We start from the raw sequence: 23,109 nt of genomic DNA on the forward strand, positions 1-23,109 counted from the left end.
CTGGGATGATTTGACTCTAAACTTCTTCCTAAGGGATAGAGGCACTTAAAATGAGGTTTACTCAATCATGGAAGTATAATTAAAGTAAAGATATTATTTCATCTCCCATCTCCCTCCCTCCCACCCCATTTCTATTTTTTTGGTATTCTTGTTTGACTTGATGACTTAGTGTTATCACTGATGAAACCTTAAGTAGACCAGTGGTTTGTTCTTTTGTCCTTTTGTTATCAGGATGGGACAGATGTAACTGCAGGGTTCAGCAGGAGGTAGCTAGGAGAAGCTTCTCATTAAACAAGAATTGGGAAATCCCATCTGAACACCTCTTCTCCTATTATTTAGTAAATGGAGAACACATGATGAATAAAACAGAAAAATTCTTAATATCAAATGCAAGGGTATGCAAAACCTGCAGGAAACTCTATGTGTGCTTTTCTTCTTTCTTTCCATCTTTTTCTGTTTGAAAACAAGACATTTGTATTCACTCAAGTTAATCATAGTGTGTTTTCAGGTAATCATAATTAGATGTAATTACTGTGTGGTCAAGTTATAGCTTAACTCCTCGATGAGCCCAATCGAGTACTTTAGACATAAAGAACTTCTCAAACCCAAACATCCCAAAAATCCTTGACAGGAATGCTAATGCTATCATAAATGAATCAAAGCATTATTTTGATGCTAATTAACAGTTCTACTTACTGTACCACTCTAAGGCTGCACACACTGTTTGAAAAATATATGCAACTTAAATCATAAGCTTGTTTGTTTTTTGAGGGAGAAAGAGATATAGAATGTTTTGGATTCATGTCTTCTTTTGTTGATCTAATTTTTGAATTGGTTTCTAATATAGAAAAGCTGTTGTTAGATGGCGTTGTCCCAGACCTGGGGCACAAACTGTGTGGAGAGCCAAGGAAGGGCATGGGTTAAAAATACAGAATGTGAGGCAGTGGATACTGTCTTGCCTCTGAGTCCTTTTCCAGTGCCGGGTGTTCTTCATTCCCATCTTCACCCTTTTAACTGTTATTACAGGGGGATTCCATGAGGAGAGTGTAAACCCTTAAATTTCCGAGTCTGGTACTGTTGGTGTTGGGACTCTGGAAACAGAGTCTCAGGAATGATTATATGGTCCTCACATCTTTCACTTAGCAATGAGTAAGTCTGTAACATGACTTTGAGGTATTGCCAAAAAGCAGCTACTTCTGTTATTCAAAGTCAGTGATACCAGTGAAAGATTTAAAAATCACTTTAGAGAGAAGGAAAGTACTCTTTTACAATTAAATGCGTTGTATTTTTTAATATATTATTCAAAGAGACAGTCACCCTGTAGTGTTTTCCCCCTGATAGGATAGTGCTCCTAGGCTGAGTTAGAATACTCACTCAGGTGCTTGTAGATAGATCTTTTCTGAAAGTATCTGCTATCAAGCTTTTAGATGAAACATTCTTCTACCCAGGAAAGCATAGAGTTTTTCTAGAGAAATCTGATTTTGGAGTGAGCTTTAGGAGATCCCAGCTGACATTCACTATATCATAAAATAGCTTCCAGTATCAGGAAAAGCATGTGCGTCCATGTGGAATCACAAGCACTACTCCATTTGTCCACATTGGGCCGTTTAAGTTGGATTACACTTAAGAAAAATTAAATGATCTCTCTCCTGTATTTGCAAAATACATATTACCTGGCCTTAGGAACTTGATAAATAGGGACCAAGGAATACCATGTTGCCACCAGTGTAGCATAGGATAACATCTCTATTTTGTATTACATGAGGACAGATTGGCTGAGTGTGTACCAGGATTACAACCTCAGAAGTCTTAACTATAGTGTAACCTTCTTATTTTAGAAATTAAGACACTGCAATTCAGGAAAAGTAAGTTGCCCATGGTTATAATCCAATTAGTGGTCGATCCAGGAATGGGATTCTTATGTTCTGCTTCTCCAATAAAGCAGACAAAAAAGCTCAAGGTCTGTAATGGCATGATAGGGGAAAAGTGCTCTTTAAGGAATTAAATCTAGGAAACACAGAGAAATACCCAAACAAAACAAAACTCCTCACACATCAAATGATAAGTTAGTGTTATTGTCACATGCCTAGTTATATTTTTGGAGAAAAGAGATTTATTTCTCTTATAATAGTTACAATTTGAGAAAAAAGTGTGTGCATGCATGTGTGTGTGTGTATAAAGTATCTAAACTGCAAATTGGTCAGATGGAATTTGTCACTTATTACTGCCGTTATCCAATATTATAAAGAATCCCATCCATGTATGCAACTCTTTATGATAAAAAACAAATGGATAGTTTCCATTTAACTAATCTAACTGCCCATTTGTTACTAGCAGTCGACTCCCATATTGACAAACTCCAGCAATCACCTGCCTTGATTCTCTCCTTCTACATTGCCTCACTCCTACACCATAGATGCCTGGCTGTCTGAATTATAGGTAGAACTGTCTTAACTATCTTGAACAATGTGTCTTGGCTTGCTGGCTGAGCCTCCACTGCCATCCAGGTCTCCAGACCCAGTGGGTAGATCTGCTCTTTTCCTGCTTGCTTCATTTTTCTGTATGTTGCCATGCCCCGTTAGCTAACAGAATAGAATGAGTAATTTGCTGGGAATTACCTAAAAAGTTCAAGAGGAAGAAGCTCTGACTCCCAGGAAGACCTGGGTTAAATATTGGAATAGGAATACCTTGAAGATGGTTTGAGATAGGATTCTTCATAGGAACACCTTAAGGATGACGATTATATCAAGAGCGGAAATCAAGATAAGTTTTTACTGGATCACGAGTGTTCCTTAGATTGGCAAAAAAGAGGAATCTGCTGTTTGTTTATATTTTTATTTAGCTTATAACCTGATGTAGTTTTTCAATTAAACTAATAATAACTGAGTAATCCTGATTTATCTCCAATCTATTCAATTGATCAAGAAATACACACTGTCTGCTTTGTGACCAGCATTACTGGAAAGAAAATATTCATGAGAAAAGACTGCAGATAATATAAAGAAGCCTCCTGGGGGTGGTTTTAACTTTCCTAGGTTTAAATGAAAGTGGGAACACATTTTTCAGTGAGAAGAGAGTACCTTTTTATGCATGTCCTTGAGGGCAAGAATCATGTCTAAATTATCTTTTTATCTGTAGAAAGGAGAAGAGAAGCTGGCACTTAGCAGGTGCATAATAATGTTTGCTGAAGAAATATTGACAATCTTTCTGGGAAAATGTAGAGAGTGAGTAAATTACCCGATTATTTTCCACTTAATGACATCCTTCTCTTTTCTCCACTTCCTGGCTTAGGCTACCATGATGGGGAAATGTAGTTTGGTAACACTACTGGAGTATGAAATTCATTTTCCTATGGAAGAAATGTTTAAAACAACAGTTTAGACATTATTAAATAGACATAATAATTATTTTCCATTAGGTGTAATTGAAATAATAATGATTAGATATAATTGAAAACTGTTTTGCAGAGAACAAATGTTTCTGTGGGCTATCTAGGAACTCAAGTCATATATAATGTAATTTCTAGGAACAAGCTTTGTGTTCAAACCTTGAGAACCTCATTGTTTTTCTAACTTGGCTTGACATCTACCTTCCATTTTTTTTTCCTTTTTTCTTAAAAAGTAGGCTTTTCTACTATTCTAGATGTTATGAGTCTGTGGAAGAAATAACAGATACCAAGAGTGGCTTTCACTCAGAATAAAATGATATGTATCAAAAGGTACCTTTTTTTTTTTTGGTGTGTGCTGCAGGTGGGTTGGGAAGGGGGTGTTCTGGATTTGTCCAGTTGGAAAGAAAATACAGATGCATATTAAGCAGTTAATGAGAACTAGCTTGTGTGATTAATGTAGACAAGAAGTGGCATAGTGATCAAAAGAGAAAGAAAGTTTAATGTAGTTTGCCATTTTTAGAAAAAGCTTCATGGTCAGTTTGGGATTTCAGGTAGGTAGGTTTTAGGGAGATGAAAGGAAAGAAAATAGGTATTTTTTAATCTGGAAATTTTTCACCAGCCCAGGAAAATAGGATTTGATGCTCCTCTTAGAAGCTGTGGTAACTCGTCCTTAATAAAAGTTTGATCATACTGTATTTTGATTTATCTATCTCCTTTTATAGATATTCGAGTAAAATGCTTGAAGGCAGGAATGTGTAGATGAATTTAGGCAATAGTTGGAGATGTTTCACCTTTATTCTGAAAATGCTGAAGACTAAAAACTTTTTTTATGAAGAATAAAAATACAACTGTCTGGAAATAAGATTGGAGGAGAAAACATGAAGGCAGGGAGATAGCAAATCCTGTTGATTAAAATAACTCAGATAGGAGAGAAAAAGGGGTGGAGCAATAGAGAATGGAAGGAATACCTAAAATGTGTTTCCAAATGAAAAACAAAATGTTTTATACTGGATATAAGAAATCAGAAAGAGGAGAGGGAAAAGTTAATAGACGTTCAAACATAGATTTTAAAAATTTCTGTCCAAATTAATGGGTAAAACACCATAGCATTTGTACAACTGCCAAAACTGTTTTTCAGGTGTAAATAATTTGCATAATTACTGTCAGCATTTCTTTCTTCCTTCGTTATTTTCCAACTCTATTTGTTGACCTTGAGAAAATTAGTTTCTGTAGTCTCATACGTCTTCCAATGTCTGTGTTTTCTAGTGGAAAAAGAAAAGGGAATTGAAAACGAAGACAGCTACATTACATTTTGTCTGATATTGAATCACTGGCCATTTAATCTGCTCCTTAAAACTCTCTTTGAGTCATTTTTTCCACCTTGAAATGTAGCTTCATAGATTCAAGGACTTTTAGTAGTTAAAAAAAAAAAAAAAGTAGAAAATTATCTAGGAGTTTAGATGCCACATCCAGGACTTGAAACAAACAAAAAGAAAATTATCTAGGAGAAAAATTAGAAAGTAATCACACATTTGAAGATAGATAGAAACTGAGGACCAAGTAAGTTATATGATTTGTTGTGAGTCCTTTTGTCAGTTAAGGACAGCATAGGGCTTAAAATCTGAGTGTGCTGACCTTCAGCCATTGCTTCTGATTGTATACCATAGTGATTTGGGTAAGACTACAGATAATCTTCCAAATGTTTATAATTAAGCTAACTGTTACATCTTACTACACAGATATATATGCCTGCAGGAAATTTGAAGGAAATCTCATCTAGTTTCCACTTAAATTTAGACTGTGACACAAAGGGCAAATTCACACTTTGAGCCACAACTGCAAAATAACCTGTATTTTTTGAAACTTTCTGTTGAAATAATGTTCTGTAGATTTCTTGCATTTCTGTACATCTTGCAAGCAGAGGCACGGACTGTCTTTGTTCTAGATCATTTTTTTCCAAGATGTTGGTACAGCAAGCAGCACAGAGAAGCAAAAGTCTGGCATACTTACTAGCCAGTATAATGAAGATAAAGGTTCCCTCTGGAGCAAAGTACACACATACTTATTGCCCACTATAAAAGATTCAGGCTTCCTAAACTCAGGGTTTCTCTCTGGTACACAGCCTGCTGAGTGTGCTGGCATCCATCTAGCCTGTACACATTACTTTAACTGGGAGCAGGGAAACTGACACAAATATGCTGATGCTAATGTTACTTGCAGTGGTGTATAATAATACAGCTCTTTGTTTCTGACCTGGGAGTCTCATATCTTCTGCCACAATCTATGAGATTGTAGCAAACTAACTTGTTAACTTGCAAGTAGGATAAGATCTCAGCTCCTTCACAGTTCAACACTTTCTAGGCTGACAGATTTGTGGGCCCAGGAAATACTCTTATAATTGGTTAGGCATAAATAAAATTGGAAATGTTGTAAATCAATGGACATAACTAAATTTTTACTTAGATTTCTACAGTTTTAATTAGAACAGCTTAAGGTCTAAGTGTGGCATTAATATTCTGAGTCTCAACTGATTAGATTTGTGAAATACTATTATACTTAGTTGCTCTCATCAATTTCAATCTTTGTAGCATTAAATGTATTATTATTGTTATACTCTAAATGTTTTTGCAAATTAACAGGCTGGCAAAAGTTATTTTTTTGACACTTATGCAAGATAAACTGGCAAGCAGATACTATGTAGTAATTTGTATAGTCAATGTGACCAAAATAGAAGGATTGACCATACTTTGGTTCCTAAGTTTTTTTGTGTAGGACTTGATGAAATTTCTTGAGGAGGATTGTTTTTCCTACTTGAATTTGGATACTCTCCAGGTCTGGTTATCACCACATTATCAAGGCCCAATTTGTTCTTGGTAGTTAAGCAAATTAAATAATTAAAGTAGATATTTTCTGTTCTAGTGTTACTGTAAGCCAGAAACATGAATAAGGCCTAAATAGAAGAGAACAAGGGAATTTGTCAGATATATAGGTTTTGTTAAGGCCCAGCACAAATAATATCCAATATTTATGTAAGTCAGAACTAAAGACTAAATTCTAGACTGCAGTAGCAGGTTGTTAACAAGTTAATAAACTTTCTTCCAACTCTATTATGTGTTTAATCATTTTCCTAGTATAGAGTTTGAAGCTAACAAACAATAATTATGCTTGCACTACATGTGTCCCTTTTTAGACATTAGTTCAAATTAGTTCTAAGTTATGATATACTTTTGTTTCATTTTTAAGCTTGTTTTTTAATTATCTTTTTTTTGTATAGAATTTAAGGCTGTTACGAGGTCATATAGATGTTACGTAGAAGAGGAGGGGCCAAGGAGAGTGAAAAGAGAGAGGCTAAAGAAAGTTCAAAAAAAGCTGCACTGTAGTTTAATATGAAAGAATTCCGGTGAATTGATTAGACAGTAGCTCACATTCAGAAAGCAGGATACGTGAAACTCATCTTTGAATATCAACAAAGACTTTTTTTTGAGAAGAAATAGTAGAGTTTGACCCAGTAATATGTAATCATTTCAGAAATTCATTGATAACTTTTTTTTTTAAATGAATAAAGGGAATGCAGAACATTGCAGTTCTGGCTAGCAGAGTCTGTTCCTTTGGGAAAAGACCCCCTTAGTATAGTATGCAAAGTCAGCCTGTCTGCTTTCTCTCTCTCTGGCCTACTTTACTTGCTGGCCATCTGTGGCCTAGTACATTTTCCAAGATGGCTCCCCTTCCATATGCTCTTCAGCAATGTGACCTTTCCACCTACCCCTCAACAAGAGGTGGCATCGATTTCTTCACCCCTTGAATCTGGAAGGGCCCTGTGACTGCTTTGACCAATAAAATATGGCAGAGCCCTTAATTGGACAGGCACTTGCCATTTCCTGGCCTCTGGGAAGCCAACTGTAATAAAAGAATGCAACTTTGTTCAAACCACCATACAGTGAAAACCCAAGCCATGTGGAGAGGCCTTGAAGAATGAAATGCCACATGGGAAGACAGAGAGAGCAACAAGCACCAAGAAATCAGGTATGTGAGTAAGGATGCCACGGTAGGAGTAGATCCTCCAGCCTGAGCTGCCCCAGCTGACACCACATGTATCAGAATGAATCAGCCAGGTGAGCCCTTCCTTAATCCCCGACTCACAAATTTGTGAGAAAAATGAAATTACTTTAAGACAGTAAGTTTATGAGGTATTTTGTGAGGTAACAGGTAATTAGAATGCCACCATTCCTGACTGGATGGTAGTTAAAAGTTAGAGAACACTAAAAGGTAATAAACTCTTTCTGTTGATTTTTTTTTTTACTAAATGGAAGGAATTTTAGTGGTCAGTCATTAATTATTAATTCACAAGAGTGATAAGATAGTAAACTGACTTCCTTTGCCATCTTTTTTTTTTAATCATAGCTATTTAAAGTCTCCTTGAAGTTTTTATGTTCGTATCATCATTGGTTTCCACCATTCTTGAGATTCTTTGGCAAAGGGTAACATTGTGAAAAACAGGCTCATCTCCAAGTTAATCCTTTTTTGCCTTCTTCTCCTTTGATTCCATTATAGAAACCCCTGATCTTAACTTGGGGTATTTTGCAGCATTTTGCAAAACAACAATAACAACAAAAAATCGTTTTCTCTTATTCAGCTCTCTACTTGTAATGCCTGAAACATCTGAAACATTTCTGCCTCATAGATAATGATTTACATATTTTTTTTTTTCTCACTCTCAGAGCACTGAGCAATTGCTGGGCCTATGTGTTTGCTGAGGAGTGGGGGCTCCTGAATTCATTTTAGCCGAAAGACACCCCACTAGAATATATTAACACTGAATTAGGAATAAGAAAACTGAGAATTTAGTTCAAAGTGCCTAACTGTATATGCAACCTTGAGTAGGTAACATAGCCTAGGGGGTTCCAATTTTCTTACTTACTGAGAGGTAGGAGCTGGATACAATGGTTTCTAAGTTACCTTCTAACATTGAGATTCTTTGTCTTCTTGTAAATTCCATCACTCCATGAGTACATATCTTTTAAAATATGATTTACATTTATAATGGACTTAAATATGGAGGCCCTAGGTTATTTGTTGACTTTTTATCAATGGGCCCGGAGTTTTTCTTTTGTTAAAAGAAAAAAATTTGCGATAACTTATTTTTAAGCTGGTTTAAGATAGAAAATGTTTACAGTAATAAATTAAGTTGCCCCTGAAAAAATATGTCTTTCAAGGACACGACCTGCCCCAATGTGCTATTTATTTGCATTTACAGGAAAACCCAATTATAATAGCTATTTTCAAGAACTAATATCACTAGAGACTGAATGTATAGTAGAGCAAGCAGATGATAATGCGTCCTAAAAAACTGACCTAGCCGGGAGCATGTACATGGTGAGCTCACCCACATTTTGTTATTCTTCAGTGAAATTCTACATTTCATCTAAAATATTGTTGCTGATATTTATGTAAAATAAGACATAATTAATCACTAGGCTAAATTTAATAATTGTCTCAGGTGAAGTGAGGTGTTAAAATTATACGTTATGATTTCCAAAAGTTCTCTTTTTAGATTGGACAGGGTAAATTTTGCAACCAAATTACCTCTGTGGTAAACCTTATGTTGGACTGGTGTAAAGCGAAAACAAGCAGGTCCCTAAACAATTGCTGCTGCTGCTGCTGCTGCTTTAAAATCCATCTCAGTGAAACCTTGATTGAGCTGGTTGCAATTCAGGAAGGAAACACTCCATATTTACATCAGACACAAAGGTCTTTCCTCCCTTAATCATTCACTGAGGGGAGTAGTTGTTTAGTGGACTCATTTCTCTCTGGTCTTTTACACCTTAAGCAAGAATTTATGGCTCCTTAATTTCAAATCATAGCAGCTAAGATATAATGCCACCTTTTAAAGCTCATCCGTGTGAAGATGACCAAGGTATAAAGGCTACTTAGTGAGGTGGCATGAATCCTGGGTCCTGTCTTCCCTATGCTAACTAATTGTGGTACCTTGAGAGCAGTCCCTAATGTTTTTGGGTCTTGTTCCCTCCTTTGTCAATGTTCCCTCCTTTGTCAAATGAAATGGATTTCACAAATTTTTCTTTGAGAGCCCTTCCCCACGTGAGACTTTTGTGATGATGAGGTCTCTTTCTGTTTAGGCAAGATGCCTTCCCACTGTCCTCTTCTTGTTTCTCACTTCCTCCTAGGACTTGTGAATATAACATTTTTGGTGGTGACAGACTAATGCATCTGTCCACCCCTCATCATCATCTCTCTACAGGACTGCTGTTATAGACTCTTAGATACCTCTCATCACATCCATTCGCTCCTTAGTTCCCATTCAATAACTCTTTATAAGGAATGCTCTTTACAAAAACTTCAGATTTTATCATTTCACTTCTCTCTTTAAACCATTAAATGGCTTTGATGGCTTTTAGGTCTAAATCCCGAATCCTTAACATGGCCTGTTGAGCTCTTTACTCCCTGCATCTCTGGCATCTTCCCATGCCCCACTCTGGTTTAATTTAAATGTGCTGCAATAAGCACACATGATATATTTTACTAAGGAACCACTGGGAATATCAGGCTGAGGATGTTGCTGGGTGTGGCTTCTCAAATCTCTCCAGCTCTTCATGGGAGATGGGCTCAGTTTGGTGGTCATGGAATTCTTCTTGCCTAGGCATAAGACTGGTTCTTCTATCTCCAAACATATTCCCTGAAACTTCAGAGGAAGTGTGTTACATGGTTGCAAAATCTGCCCTTTTTAGCCATATCACCAGTATATAACATCCTAGTTTTAGGGAAATATTTTCCATAAGCTAACAGGGCCATCTTACTACATGGTTCACAAGGTATATAATAATGATTAGGTATGACACATGGATACTATATTAGTTTAGGCTGCTGTAACAGAATACTATAGACTGGGTGGCTTAAACAACAAACATTTATTTCTCATAGGTTTGAGGACTGGAATGTCCAAGGGCAAAGTGCAGGCAGAGTCAGTGTCTGGTGAGGGCCCAGGCCCACTTTCTGGTTTGCAGATGACTGTCTTCTCGCTGTATCTTCACATAGCTGAGAGACAAATAATCTTTCTTCTGTTTCTCCTTAAGGGCACTAATCTCATTCATGAGCAGTCCACGCTTATGACCTAATTACCTACTCTGATAGTTAATTTTATATGTCAACTTGACTGGGTTAAGGAATACCCAGATAGCTGGTAAAACATGATTTCTGTGTGTGTCTGTGAGAAAGTTTCTTGGAAGAGATTAGCGTTTGAATCAGTCAACTGAGTAAAGAAGATTCACTGTCACCGATGTGGGCTAGCACCATCTACTCCATTGAAGGTGCAGATAGAACAAAAAGGGAGACAAAGGATGAATTCTCTGCCTTCTTCAGTTGGGACATCCATCTCTTCCTGCCCTCAGACATCAGAGTTTCCAGTTCTGGGCCTTCAGACTCCAGGGCTTACACCAGCCTCTCCACCCTCACCCTGGTTCTTGGAGTCTCAGGCCTTTGGCCTCAGCCTGAATTACACCACAAGCTTTCTTGGTTCTCCAGCTTGCAGGTGTTTTATTGTGGGACTTCTCAGCCTCTGCAGTGGTATGAGCCAATTTCCATAATAAATCCCCTCATCTATTTATCGCTATATATCCTGTTTGTTCTATTTCTCTAGAGAACTCTGACTGATACACCTCCCAAAGGCCTTGTCTTCCAACAGCATCACATTGGGGGTTTGAATTTCAACATGTAAATTTTGCAGGGACACAAATGTTTTGTCAATAACAGATACCTACGTGGGACACTGATAGTCTATGGACAAGCATGCTTGCTGATACTTTTAGGCCTAGGATGGAGTCACTACTGCAGGCCTGGCTGGAAGCTACCATTCAACTATGTGGGCCTCATCTCAGTTCTGCCAATGTCATGGTCTTTTCCACCAGAGGGCATTCTCCAGTGCTGTTGTTTTTGCTCAAATTATTCTTTAACTCCCACTTACACCTTCCTTTTCATTTAGATAATTTCTATTTACAGCTCAGATCTTCTCAGTTTACAAGTCACTTTCTCTCAGAGACTTTTCTTGTTCTTTCAGACTAGGTTTGGTGCCCCTGTTTTATGCTTCTGTAATACCTTATCTCCTACAGAGGGTGTTACTGTATTTCTGGTTCTATGACCATCACTAGCTTTAGATTGTAAGCTCTGTAAGGAAAAAGATTATCTAGTTCATGCCAAAGCCCCAGCAACTAGCATGGGGTCCAGCATATAGTAGTCAGTGACCCCCCAAATATCTGTTGGATGAATAAAGGAATAAATAAATTTAGAGGAGAAAGACATAGGTGAGAGGAACAAAAGGATCTCAAGGAGGGAGAAGAAGTACTTCTTGCTGATGCTGATGGTGTAACTACTAAGAACTGGGAGAAATAAATAAAAAAGGCCTCTTGCCTGGCCCACGATCCTCACTTTAGCTTCCAAGGAGGTGGAACTACTAAATAGAGTCCTTCCAGGTCTTCTATGGAAAAGAAGAAGTATAGACTAACACTAGGACAGACACTTGGCAATTCAGGGAGGGCACTGGAGGAGAGCAGTCCCCAGGCCCAGAAGTAGATCTGACCCCAACTCTGTGTACATTCCAACAAATACCAGGGGCTTTAAAAAAAAAAAAGAGAGAGACAGGGTCTCACTATGTTGCTCAGGCTGGTCTTGAATTCCTGGGCTTAAGTGATCTTCCTGCTTTGCCCTCCCCAAAGCACTGGGATTACAGGCATGAGCCACTGTGCCTGGTTGACCAGGGGCTTTTTCATTGTGAATTTTGGGAAGCTGGATTTTCTCTTTGTTATCTTTATATTCCATATCTTTTCCCCACTGATAACAAAAGTATAAAAAAGAGAGAAAAAAGAATTCTTAGGGAATGTCAAAAAAGTCATGTGTTTGTTTGTAAGACAGGCAGGCATTCTGTCTTTACATTCTCAGTGAGTCAAGAAGGGAGACTACCATGGTCAGAACAATGACTTTTGGCAACAGAAAAGGGCACAAAGGATTTATTGAGGAAGAGAGGCAGGAGGAAAAGGAAAGTGGACAGAAGCTGCTCTGGGATTGTGAGTCTATAGATCTGGCAGGCATTCCTTTTTGCTACCCACCCCTAATAAACAATATTTTTCTCTTCATCTCTTCTCATCTCCCTGTAATTCCTTTTGGTTCCCTTTCTTACCAGACTAGTGCCTTTAATACAGGACATAGGATCAATTTTCAATAGCTAAGAATGTTGGTGCAATGGGAGTATCGTTCACATAACAGACATCCTAAAGTGGAAATATAACTATGTATTCCCTTAAAAACATGGGTAGATATGGTTAGTTACCATAGGCTAGCTGTTTTCATAAACAACACCATAATCTCAGTGATTAAACTTGCATGAGAAAAAGTTACTTGTGTCCTGTGAGGTTTAATAAAAAAGGGAATAAGAAGGACTCTGCTCCACACAGTAATTCAGGGATTCAGCCTTTCCCCAGTCTTTGCTCTTCCACCTTCTAGGTTTTGTCTGCCTGTGTATTGAGCTAGCACATTAATAGAGATTACTCATGGGAGGGTTTATTAACTAGGCTTCAACGTGGCATACACTTCCACCTACATTCTACAGGTTAGAACTAAATCTCAAGGCTGCAACCAACTATAAGGGAGGATGGAAAATATGACTGTACTAGTTTCCTAGGGTTGCCATAGCAAAGCACTACAAACTGGGTGGCTTAAAATAACAGAACTGTATTCTCTCACAGTTATGAAGACTAGAAGTGCAAAACCACGGAGTCTTCAGGGCTATGTTCCTTCTGAAGGCTCTGGAGAAGGACCCTCCCCTGCCTCTTCCCAGCTTTTAGTGGTTGCTGGCAATCATTGGCATCCCTTGCCTTGTAGCTACATCACTCCAATTTCTGCCTCTGTCTTTGCATGGCCATCTTCTCTCTGTGTGTCTCTACAACTAGTTTTTCTTATAAGGACACCTGGTCATTGGGTTAGCCCACCCTAGTTCATTATGACCTCATCTTAACTTGATTACATCTGCAAAGACCCTATTTCCAAATAAGGTCACATTTACAGGTGCTAGATATTAGGGCTTGAACATATCTTTTAGGGGGACACAGTTCAATCCACAACAGTAGTCTAGCTATGTGTCCAAAAGGAAAAAAAAATGCTTTGGTGTCCCCTATTGGATCTTTGCCAAGTTAAGATTTTCTACCGTAAGTAATAGTGAGTGGGAAAGCCTTTTGAGGGCTTTAGAGAACTGAGATTTTTTAACATAGTTTCTGTGAAAAAATGTGTTTGTAACAACAGACAACTCTTGACTCACAAATGGAGATAATCTACCTGTAAGACATCAAGGCTTATACTTCAGAGAACTTTACCTCACTCAAATAATGTTATGAATTTAAATAGTATGTTAGAGCTGTTAATACTATTAACTCTCATGGTTTAATAAACTAGAATAGGCATATGAAAATTAGAATAATCACCTCTAAAACTCCATGCCTATAAAATATGCTTAACAAAAAACCAATAAAGACATCTTCATATTTCTGCCTGGGTCATTGTCATCTGACAGCGGTTTCTGTTCCTGGCATTTTCCATCTTAGTCTTTGTCCATCTTATACTTTATTAAGTGGCTGCTTTTCACTGAAGCCAGCTATGATTTAATAAAAGAACAACAGCCTTCAAATCTGATGAACTTAAGCTGTATATCTTATTAACTTTCTTACTTTGGACAAGTCACCAAACCCACTTTTTATTTCAGTTTTATCACCTGTACTGTGGTTGACACTAACCTTCTTGTGTGGTTATGAGAATCCCGTAAAGTCACTTAGTATTTATTGAGTATCTGTCATATGCTGGCACTCTTATAGGTACTTGAATTATATCAACCAGAACAACAAAGATCTCTGTTCTCATGGAGCTTCCATTCCAGGAGCTAAAAGGGCTTTATGAATTATAAAATGCAAATGTAAGGTATTATCATCATTGCTATTATGCCTGCAGCAACTCCCTTTTCTCAAATATCTGTAAAAATCTTATTTAAAATTATATATAGCTCTTAGATATCAGAAAGTACATAAAGGGAAAGAAAAATCTAAGAAATAAAAAAATAATCTTTTAGATGTCTAATTGTAAATAAAAACTCATAGTAAGTACTGAAAATGTTTCTTTACTGTATTTAAAAATAGTTCCTAGTCCCCTATTATATGCCATGCACTGCAGTAGGCTTTATGTGGCATGCCAAGATAGATATTAATCCTGCCCTCAAGGAGCTTAGAGTCCAGTTAGGGACATGCCCACTGGAAAATGTACATTAGGACAGGAAGTGAAGAATACTCAGCAGACAGGCACAAGGAAATTAATGGAAAGCTTTCAGAAGAGGAAAGATGACTGCCCAAACACTTATAACATCTTGACATTTTCTATAGAAAATGTCAGAGAGTTATTTACCCCCGGTGTTGTAATTGATACAATACTACCGGCACCTGTTTAACTACTGGCTGGGATTTTTATTTTATACAGAATTTAGATGTTTACATCTATGTTATACTGTATAGCATTTGGGCAATACTTTGTACAGGAAGTGCATTGTATACAAGTTTAAGTAATATTTCAGAATGACGCTGCTATGGCTTGAATATTTGTGTCCTCCAAAATCATGTTGAAACTTAATCCCCAATGTGATGGTGTTAGGGGATTGGGCCTTTAGGAGGTGATTAAGTCACGAGGATAGAGCCCTCTTGAATGGGATAAGTGGCCTTATAAAAGGGCTGGAGGGAACTAGGTAGGCCCTTTTTGCTTTTCTTTCCTTCTGCCATGTGAGGACAGTGTTCAATATGCCATCTGGGAAGAAGAGACCTGGCCCTCACCAGACAGTGAGCCTGCTGGTGCCTTGATCTTGGAACTTCCCAGCCTCAGAACTGTGACAAATAAATTTCTATTATTTATAAATTACCTCGTCTCAGGTATTTTGTTATAGCAGCACCAACACACTAAGATACACAAGCAGCCAGCAGGGTATAGCAGACTGTCAAATTGAGAAGCCAGAATCTGAGAATTTACAACCATACACTGTATGTTTGAATGTTGACAGAGGAGGCATTGTTACAAAGGCTGTCAGAACATAATCAGAAGTTACTAATTCATAAATTGTTGAAATACGAAGTACATTTGTTTTCAATTTGCATTGCAGAGGTGATGTCAAAGCAATGATTCTATTACTAATTGGGCTACCAAACACATTGATTTAAAAACATGTTCTGACTTCAACTGACAAAGAAGAACATTAACAGCATCTCTCTCCTATAGATCCAGTTACGACAAAGGTTTTCCATTTTGCTTCTTCTTTTCGTGGTATAATAGTTTCCTCAACATTTTTGCCAAGAAGTTCCCATCTCAGGACCTTTGAACTGCTATTCTGTTTGCCTAGAATATTCTTCCTTCAGGTAATTGCTTGGCTTGGTCCCTTCATTCAGATTTCTAAAGAGCATTCCTTAGCACCTTGTGTGCTAAGCACAGTAACATGTGTCTCTCATCACTCCTTATTCTACTTTTTTTCCCCAGAGCATTTGTCACTATTATTTTTGTTTACCACCTAGTTCCACTGTTAGAATGTAAGCACTATGACTGCAAAAATGTTGCCTGTTTTGTTTATCATGATATCCGCAGTAGTTAGCGCAATGTGCCTCTAGTGCTCAGTTCCTGGCACATGATAGTCATCCAATAAATATTTATCGAGTAACTGAATGTGTCCAAGCTGAGGCTGCTCCCAAGAAAGGTCAAGAAAGGGGCATCTAATGGGATGAGGTGAGGGAATGAGTGAGGGGTTGGGAGAGCAGGTGGTTGGGGAGTAGGAAATGGCATGGGGATTTCAGTGGGGGCTCTGACCACAGTGGGAGTTGGGCTTCTGGAGGCTTCTGTAGAAGCTCTTTGGGGTTTTGTTTTAAAAAAAAGAGAACCTTTGCCTCTTTAGCCTGGCTGTGTGATCCAAGATACCACTGAAGCAATGGTGAGAGAATGGCATTGGTGGAATGGGTCTGCTGAAACAGGAGGAGGGTGGAGGGAGTGAGGGGCAGCAAAACAGAGTTGACTCTAGATGACGACGTGGAGGGGCCTTAGGGTGGTAAGGCAGAGAGAAGGAGCAATCCTAACAGCAGTGGGGAAAAAGGTGAATTTTTATTGCTCTGTCTGATGGAAAGGTGAGTTCTCAACTGCTGCAGTCATTTTCACATAAATATGTTTCTTAAGGTACACTTTCAGAGTTGAAAACTGTCTATATTTGTAATAATAATAAGATTAGCAATAGCAACACATTTACATAGGCACCTTCCAATTTCAAAGTGCATTTATATACACTATCTTGTTGGTTGAATCCTTACTCTATTTTTACTTCTAAGTATGCTGTGTATTATACTTTATGTTCATTGTCTGGGAATAAGGGCAAGTGTTTAGAATATATATATGTGCATTTGTACAAAGTATATTAGGTTCTGGTTGCATCTACAAGTATATATATATATATATATATATATATATATATATATATATATTTTTTTTTTTTCCAAGGCGGAGTCTTGCTCTGTCACCGAGGCTGGAGTGCACTGGGGGCAATCTTGGCTCACTGCAACCTTCGCCTCCCGAGTTCAAGCAATTCTCCTGCCCCAGCCTCCCCACACCTGGCTAATTTTTTTTTTTTTTTTTGTATTTTTAGTAGAGGCAGGGTTTCATCACGTTGGCCAGACTGTTGTCGAGCTCCTCACCTCGCGATCCACCTGCCTTGGCCTCCCAAAATGCTGGGATTACAGGCATGAGCCACTGCGCCCAGCCTACAAGTTAATATTTTTAAATATACAAGTATGGCCACCTTAATCAATGTGAATTTGGGTTTCTTATTATAAAAACAAGCCCCATTTTTTTAAAATCAAGAAGAATTCCAGAACTTTATAGTATGCACCCCTTGAGAGGAGGGATTGTGTTTTATTCATCAGTCACACAATTGGGTTAAGAAAACTTTTGAGATAAGTTATAAAATATTGTAACTCCATTAGTTTTTTATGTTTTTATTACTGATAGTGTCTTAGATATTTAACAAGCCTTGATTAACTGCCTTTAATGTGCCATGGATTATGCTTGGTTCTGGGAAATTCAGTTCTCCCCCTACCCAGACACACACACACACACACACACACACACACACACACACTCCTGATCTAAAGCTCTTGGCCTATCAAGAAAAGATGGTTAGGTATCTGGGCAGTTGTGTAATACATTGTCACAGGTATTCTGTCAGAAGCTTACATTGGAAAGAGAAGGCACAGGAGAAGAGAGTGGTTGGGGTTATCTGGAGGTTGGAGAAGCTGTTCTCAAGGCTTTATGACAGAAGTCATCCTTGAGCGTAGTTTCAAAAGATTATATTTTAAACCAAGTGAATGACATCTGAAAAACATAGCTTTCTTATATTCACTTTAGGATATTAATAACCAATCCTTTTCCTTAAGTAGCCTCTTGACTGGCTAAATGTACCTCTTCAGGTTCAGAGACACATTCCAGAATGTTACAGTTTTCTCATTATGCATTGTATCTGTTCCGTGTTGAAGTACCTGTAGGAAGAAAATTAAGTACAGGTTTTGTGTGTAGGTTGAGAGCTGATCCTATCAAGGGTGTGTCAGAAACCAACCAGCAGAGTCCCCAAATCATTCGAGTCCCTGGCATTCTTTTTTCAAGGCTTTCTTCATTGTAACCGGTTCCTGATGGTAATTGGTTGAATCAGATTTAACAATGCAGTCAGATAAACAGTTGTGGCAGCTGCTGCCATGGCAACGTCACCGTCCTTACCCTCCCAGTGCGCGCCCCTTCCCCACCCCTCCTCCTCCTCCTGCTTTCCTCCAGTAAGTGCATACTCGCTAGTGGTCTGTACAGGCGGCACGGTTTGATGGCAGAGATATTTTCTTTCCAAACTGTTCAAAATGATGAACGAAGATGCAGCTCAGAAAAGCGACAGTGGAGAGAAGTTCAACGGCAGTAGTCAGAGGAGAAAAAGACCCAAGAAGGTAAATCGCCGGAATTAGGAATGTCTGTGTATAAATATGTATGTGTGTGCATGTGTGAGTGTGTAATATCAGCAAGGCTATGGAAACCGTGGAGCATTATGAGTAACTGTAGACGATAACAGTGCCAAGCTTTGCTTTTTAAAGAGGCAGGTGCAAACTGCTGCTTTTTGAGAATAGTAAAGGAGCCATGGCTCATAATGGATACACTGACTGGAGCATGGTGAAGTGAATAGAGATAAGGTGTGTTCCACATGTGGATTACTGAGGACCGTGGCCACTGATGGATTCTTCTGGTGTTAACTGGGTAGAGAGAGTCGTTTTATTTTTAGTGTGTAAAAGGAAGAGTGTTAAGCAACGTGGATTGTGAAGCAAAAGGCAGATTTTTGGCCAGATGCGTTTGCTCTATGATGATCCTGAGATGGCTAGACAGCAAAAGCCTTTTGGTTTCATGCTAAGTGTATTCCTCCTAAGGAGAAAAGACTGCTGTGACAGGAGAAATATCATCCCCAGCATGATATTTCTTTGGCTTGCTTAGCTCCTCTGCAGTTTTCCCAGACATTAGTGTGATAGCTCTTTCAATAATAAGAAAAACAGCTAAAGATGTTATGGGGTGGGGGCTCTTGGGCACACAAAGCAGTCTGTAGGATTTCTTACTGTGGCATACATTCCCACACCCTCGATTTTCATGGAAATGATAGCAGCGAGAAACAGTGGGAAAAGATGCAAACTATTCAGCCCCACCCAATGCCAGCACTTCTTTCTTTATGGCCTGACTCCTTCTGGTAAACTGTTGCAGCCTCACAGAGCTTCCCTGAGCCTCACCTCTGAAAGAGATGCTCTATAAATAAATTCTCCTAAAATGCATTTATTTCCTGGAGCAATAATATGGGCAGGATATTAGATATGATTGTAATGTAAATGGCTTTCAACATTAGATGGTTTTGGATTTTGAATAAGCAGATTGCAAAAATAATAAGCATGAACAAATGAATATTTTTCATTTTGCTAATGAAGTTGCATTGTGTTTCAAAATTCTAGATGTCTAGTGTACTAAATGTTTTATAATCTAAAGATTGTAAATAATTTGCAACCTCTGATATTTAAAAGATCACTGTATCAGCAAACAAGGGAGTAGTATATTTGTATGGTGTCATGCAATTTGATAGAAATAAGCATGTGATGATTTTTAATCATAGCGTAGAGATAGTGATGCAATCTGATAACAGGCAAAAGGATAATTCAGGGCAAGCAGGAACATTGGTAGAATGTCCTTTTCCTTTTGTACCTAAGCATTCCAGATCCTCTAGACCTTGAGGGCATTTTTATAGAATGTTAGCTAATTGAACAACATAAAAAAAGAAAAAGAAAATAGAAGAGAGAGCGCGAGCAAGCAAAAGAGAGGGAAAAAGAAAGAAAAAAAGGAATTTTTGTTTTAATTCACATTATCATTTCAAAATCCCATATTTTCTCTCTAAAGTCCCTGTGGTGCTTTAGAAACAATATACTCAGGACTATTAAAGGGGTGGAGAATGAATCTTGAGATTTTTGAGCTCTGAATGATGATACTAACTTCACATGACCAAAGCCATTTTAAAGTCTTTGAGGAGGTAGAGACAACGAAATCATCCTATGTAATAACTATCATATCTTTAAGCTGAATTTTCTCAAATAAATTTATTTTAGGAGTAAGTCTTTTTCCAAACTTGCATCCAAAATGAAAGAGCAAGTTTTGAATGTGTGTGTTAGAGCACCATGAATATTGAGTGTTAAAAGGAGTTTCACCTAAAAGAAATTGCTTTTGAAAAAAATGCTAATTACATAATAGATTAGGGGACGCACACACATAAACACACACATACACATCCCTCAGCTTGCCTAGTCAGTCAGACATAAGTGGGTCTGAATCTCAGTTCTACCCTTTAATTTTGTGTGTTTGGAGCACATCATTTAATTTCTCATTTAATGAATCCAGGGATTCATCTGTAAAATGAGAATAATTATATATAGAATATTTTGTGAGGATTAGAAATAATGTATATATGATTATTTGAACAGTATTTAAAACATATAGTCAATGGCAATAACTTTCAGGTGTTATTCTCTTAAATGGAATTTGTTTATTGCAATAAGCCTTTTAAGAGAAAAATCTGTTTATACTTTTGAGAGAGGCAGAAATGACAGAATCCAATATTGGTGCTTTGCAAAGGCTAGTAGTCATTTTTCAAAATGTCAAAAGTTATATGCTATAATTGGAAACTTTTTTATCTCAAAAAATCATTGAGATTTACATAAATGTACCTTAGGTCTTTATATTATTGTTTCACATTATTTTGCACAGCAAGAAACTTACATTTTCATATTTAAACACTAGACCATTAAATGTGCCTTGATGAGGACATTAATGATAAAGAGATAAGTATCCCTAATAAGCATAAAAGCTGAGAAAGCAAAAATTGGAGTAGAGTCAATGTCACATCACTTCAATTCGGTTGTTTGTTTTTCTACTAGAGGTTTACATTGAATCTGCTGTGGGATTCTACTTAAGCATCCAGGATTACGGACCACCAAGCTCACTATGGCCTGGGTGTGGATCTATCCTACTGAATCATATTCCTTGAAATCATGCGTCTATCTCTAGTAAATACGTAACAGATGGGCTGTAATTTACTTGTTTATTCTGTACCTTCCAAAAGTACCTCTTCTGAGGGACAGAGCTAAAGGGTCTTTTGCCACCAGACCTACAATGTGAGAAAACAAGCTCAAGGAGGAATTTATTTATGTCAAAATTTTACTGAGTGTGTTGAGAATAGAAATTCTTTGAGCTTTACTTAAGATTGTCTATTTTGGCTTCAGTAAGTGAGCTTGTCGGTGCTCTCCACTCAGAAACCACAAGGAGTACACTGGTGGTTGAACATGATGGGTTTATGACTCATTGCCGCGAGGAGGATACACATCATGGGGAACCGTGGGGGCATCTCAGTAAACGGGTGCCAGGAAGAATGCACAGGATACGGGCTTCAGTTGAGTAATTTGAAAGAGGGTTCAAGAGAGTGGTGGCTCACTCTGGGGATGGGGTACTCCCAGAAAGCAGGAACAATTCTACGATTGTGTATCCCAGTAAGTCTTATCTACAGGAGAACAGGCTAGAGCGTTACTAAAGCTATAGTTGCAAGGAGGCAGCAATCTCATCTGGCAAGAGAGGGAGATGTTTGGTATTTCGTGTCTTGGACAACGTCTTTGTTTTGTCTGTGTTCAGACATGATATGGGAGTGGTGCTGTTTTGGTTTTACTCTGTCATGGTCAGAGTGGCCTTGTCTGATGTTGATGCTTTGAGAAATTTTTTATGTTCAATAGGAGAACACTGAGGCCTAGCTGATAGTACCAGGCCCCCTCCTGTAGGTCAGTGGCTGCCTTTCTCATTCTCCAGCTTGAACACAAAGATACCTTTGGAGAGAGAGAGAAAGACTTGTTTATTATTGGATACTCTTTAGTACCCAAAGAAAATAAATTGTAGGTAGTAATGTTGTTAAAGTAGTCATGAAAACCTTCATCTGATACTTCCAACAAAGTTTTCTTAGGGCCAAGATATTTCATACTAACAGATATTGCCCAAGGTGCAGATTTGGGATTGATGTTCTAGTGGTGGTTCAGTGGCGAAGAGGAAGTGGGGGCTATTCTAATTCTCAACTGGAATCCAGGACTAAAAAGAAGCATTGGTAGCTATGTGAAATGTATCCGTGTAAGACAGCTTTGAGCCTACTCTAAATCCCAGACAACTCTATAAAGATTTTTATATTTTTTGAGGCAGGGTCTTATTCTGTCACCCAGGCTGGAGTACAGTGGTGTGATCATGGCTCGCTGCAGCATCAACCCACCTGGCTCAAGCGATCTTCCTGCCTCAGCCTCCCTTGTAGCTGGGACTGCAGGCATGTGCCACCACAGCTGGCTATTTTTGTTTTTTTAACTTTTTGTAGAGACAGTCTCCCTAAGGAACCCAGGCTGGTCTTGAACTCCTGGTCTCAAGCAATTCTCTCTCATCCTCTCAAAATGCTGGCATTACAGGCATGAGACTATAAAACTTATTCCACTATTCCACTATTTTGACAGATTAGATTAAAATAATCCAAGACCATATTTTTGTGTGCAGCTCCACACACTTTCCAAATTTGTAGCAATAACATAGCAGTGGATTTATACTAAAAGACGCTGTAGGAGATTTTGGTAATTTACATAATTGGAAATGGGAATGCCCAAGCATCAATCACAGGTGACAGCCATCTGAAACCACTAGGCTTGTGAGTTCTTCTAAAACATGTACATGAGTAAATGGTTTACTAACTGTTTTTCCCATTTAGTGGAATAATGATATGAAGATAAAAATAAAATATCAGCACCATTATTTTCAACAGAGTAGTAGGATAAAATGGCTTTATAGGATACCTTATATTTATTGAAGATGCTTTGATCTGGATCACTAAGATATTCATAAGCATTGCAAAATATTTTGAAGGTACACACACACACACACACACACACATATTTAATGGCTGTTTAGGCCACTGCCTAAATAGAGAGATGAAGGAGGAAAATGTTGCCAGATGTGTGGTTAAAATGTTGTACCATAGAAATGTGAATGAGGTACATATTAAAAGGTTTATTTTTATAGCAGCCAAA

At 38.0% G+C, this 23,109-nt stretch overlaps 1 protein-coding gene across 42 annotated transcripts in view; it reads left to right on the plus strand.

Moving 5' to 3' along the window:
* The window catches only part of ANK2 (ankyrin 2), a 684,795-nt gene that overhangs the window by 333,503 nt on the left and 328,183 nt on the right, over nt 1-23,109 (plus strand). For 4 of the 42 annotated variants that reach the window (XM_024356211.2, XM_024356208.2, XM_054683337.1 and 1 more), the window contains exon 1: nt 18,036-18,435. The exons of 25 other annotated variants lie outside the window; for them this stretch is intronic. In XM_024356211.2, coding sequence (XP_024211979.2) covers nt 18,352-18,435 — 84 coding nt within the window. In that variant the 5' untranslated portion in view covers nt 18,036-18,351. Of the gene's footprint in view, nt 1-17,997; nt 18,436-23,109 lie in introns of those variants that run through there. 13 more of the 42 variants (XM_054683321.2, XM_054683324.2, XM_024356204.3 and 10 more) reach the window with 11 other exon arrangements.

Source organism: Pan troglodytes, chromosome 3, assembly GCF_028858775.2.
Source record: "Pan troglodytes isolate AG18354 chromosome 3, NHGRI_mPanTro3-v2.0_pri, whole genome shotgun sequence".
NCBI lineage: Eukaryota > Metazoa > Chordata > Mammalia > Primates > Hominidae > Pan > Pan troglodytes.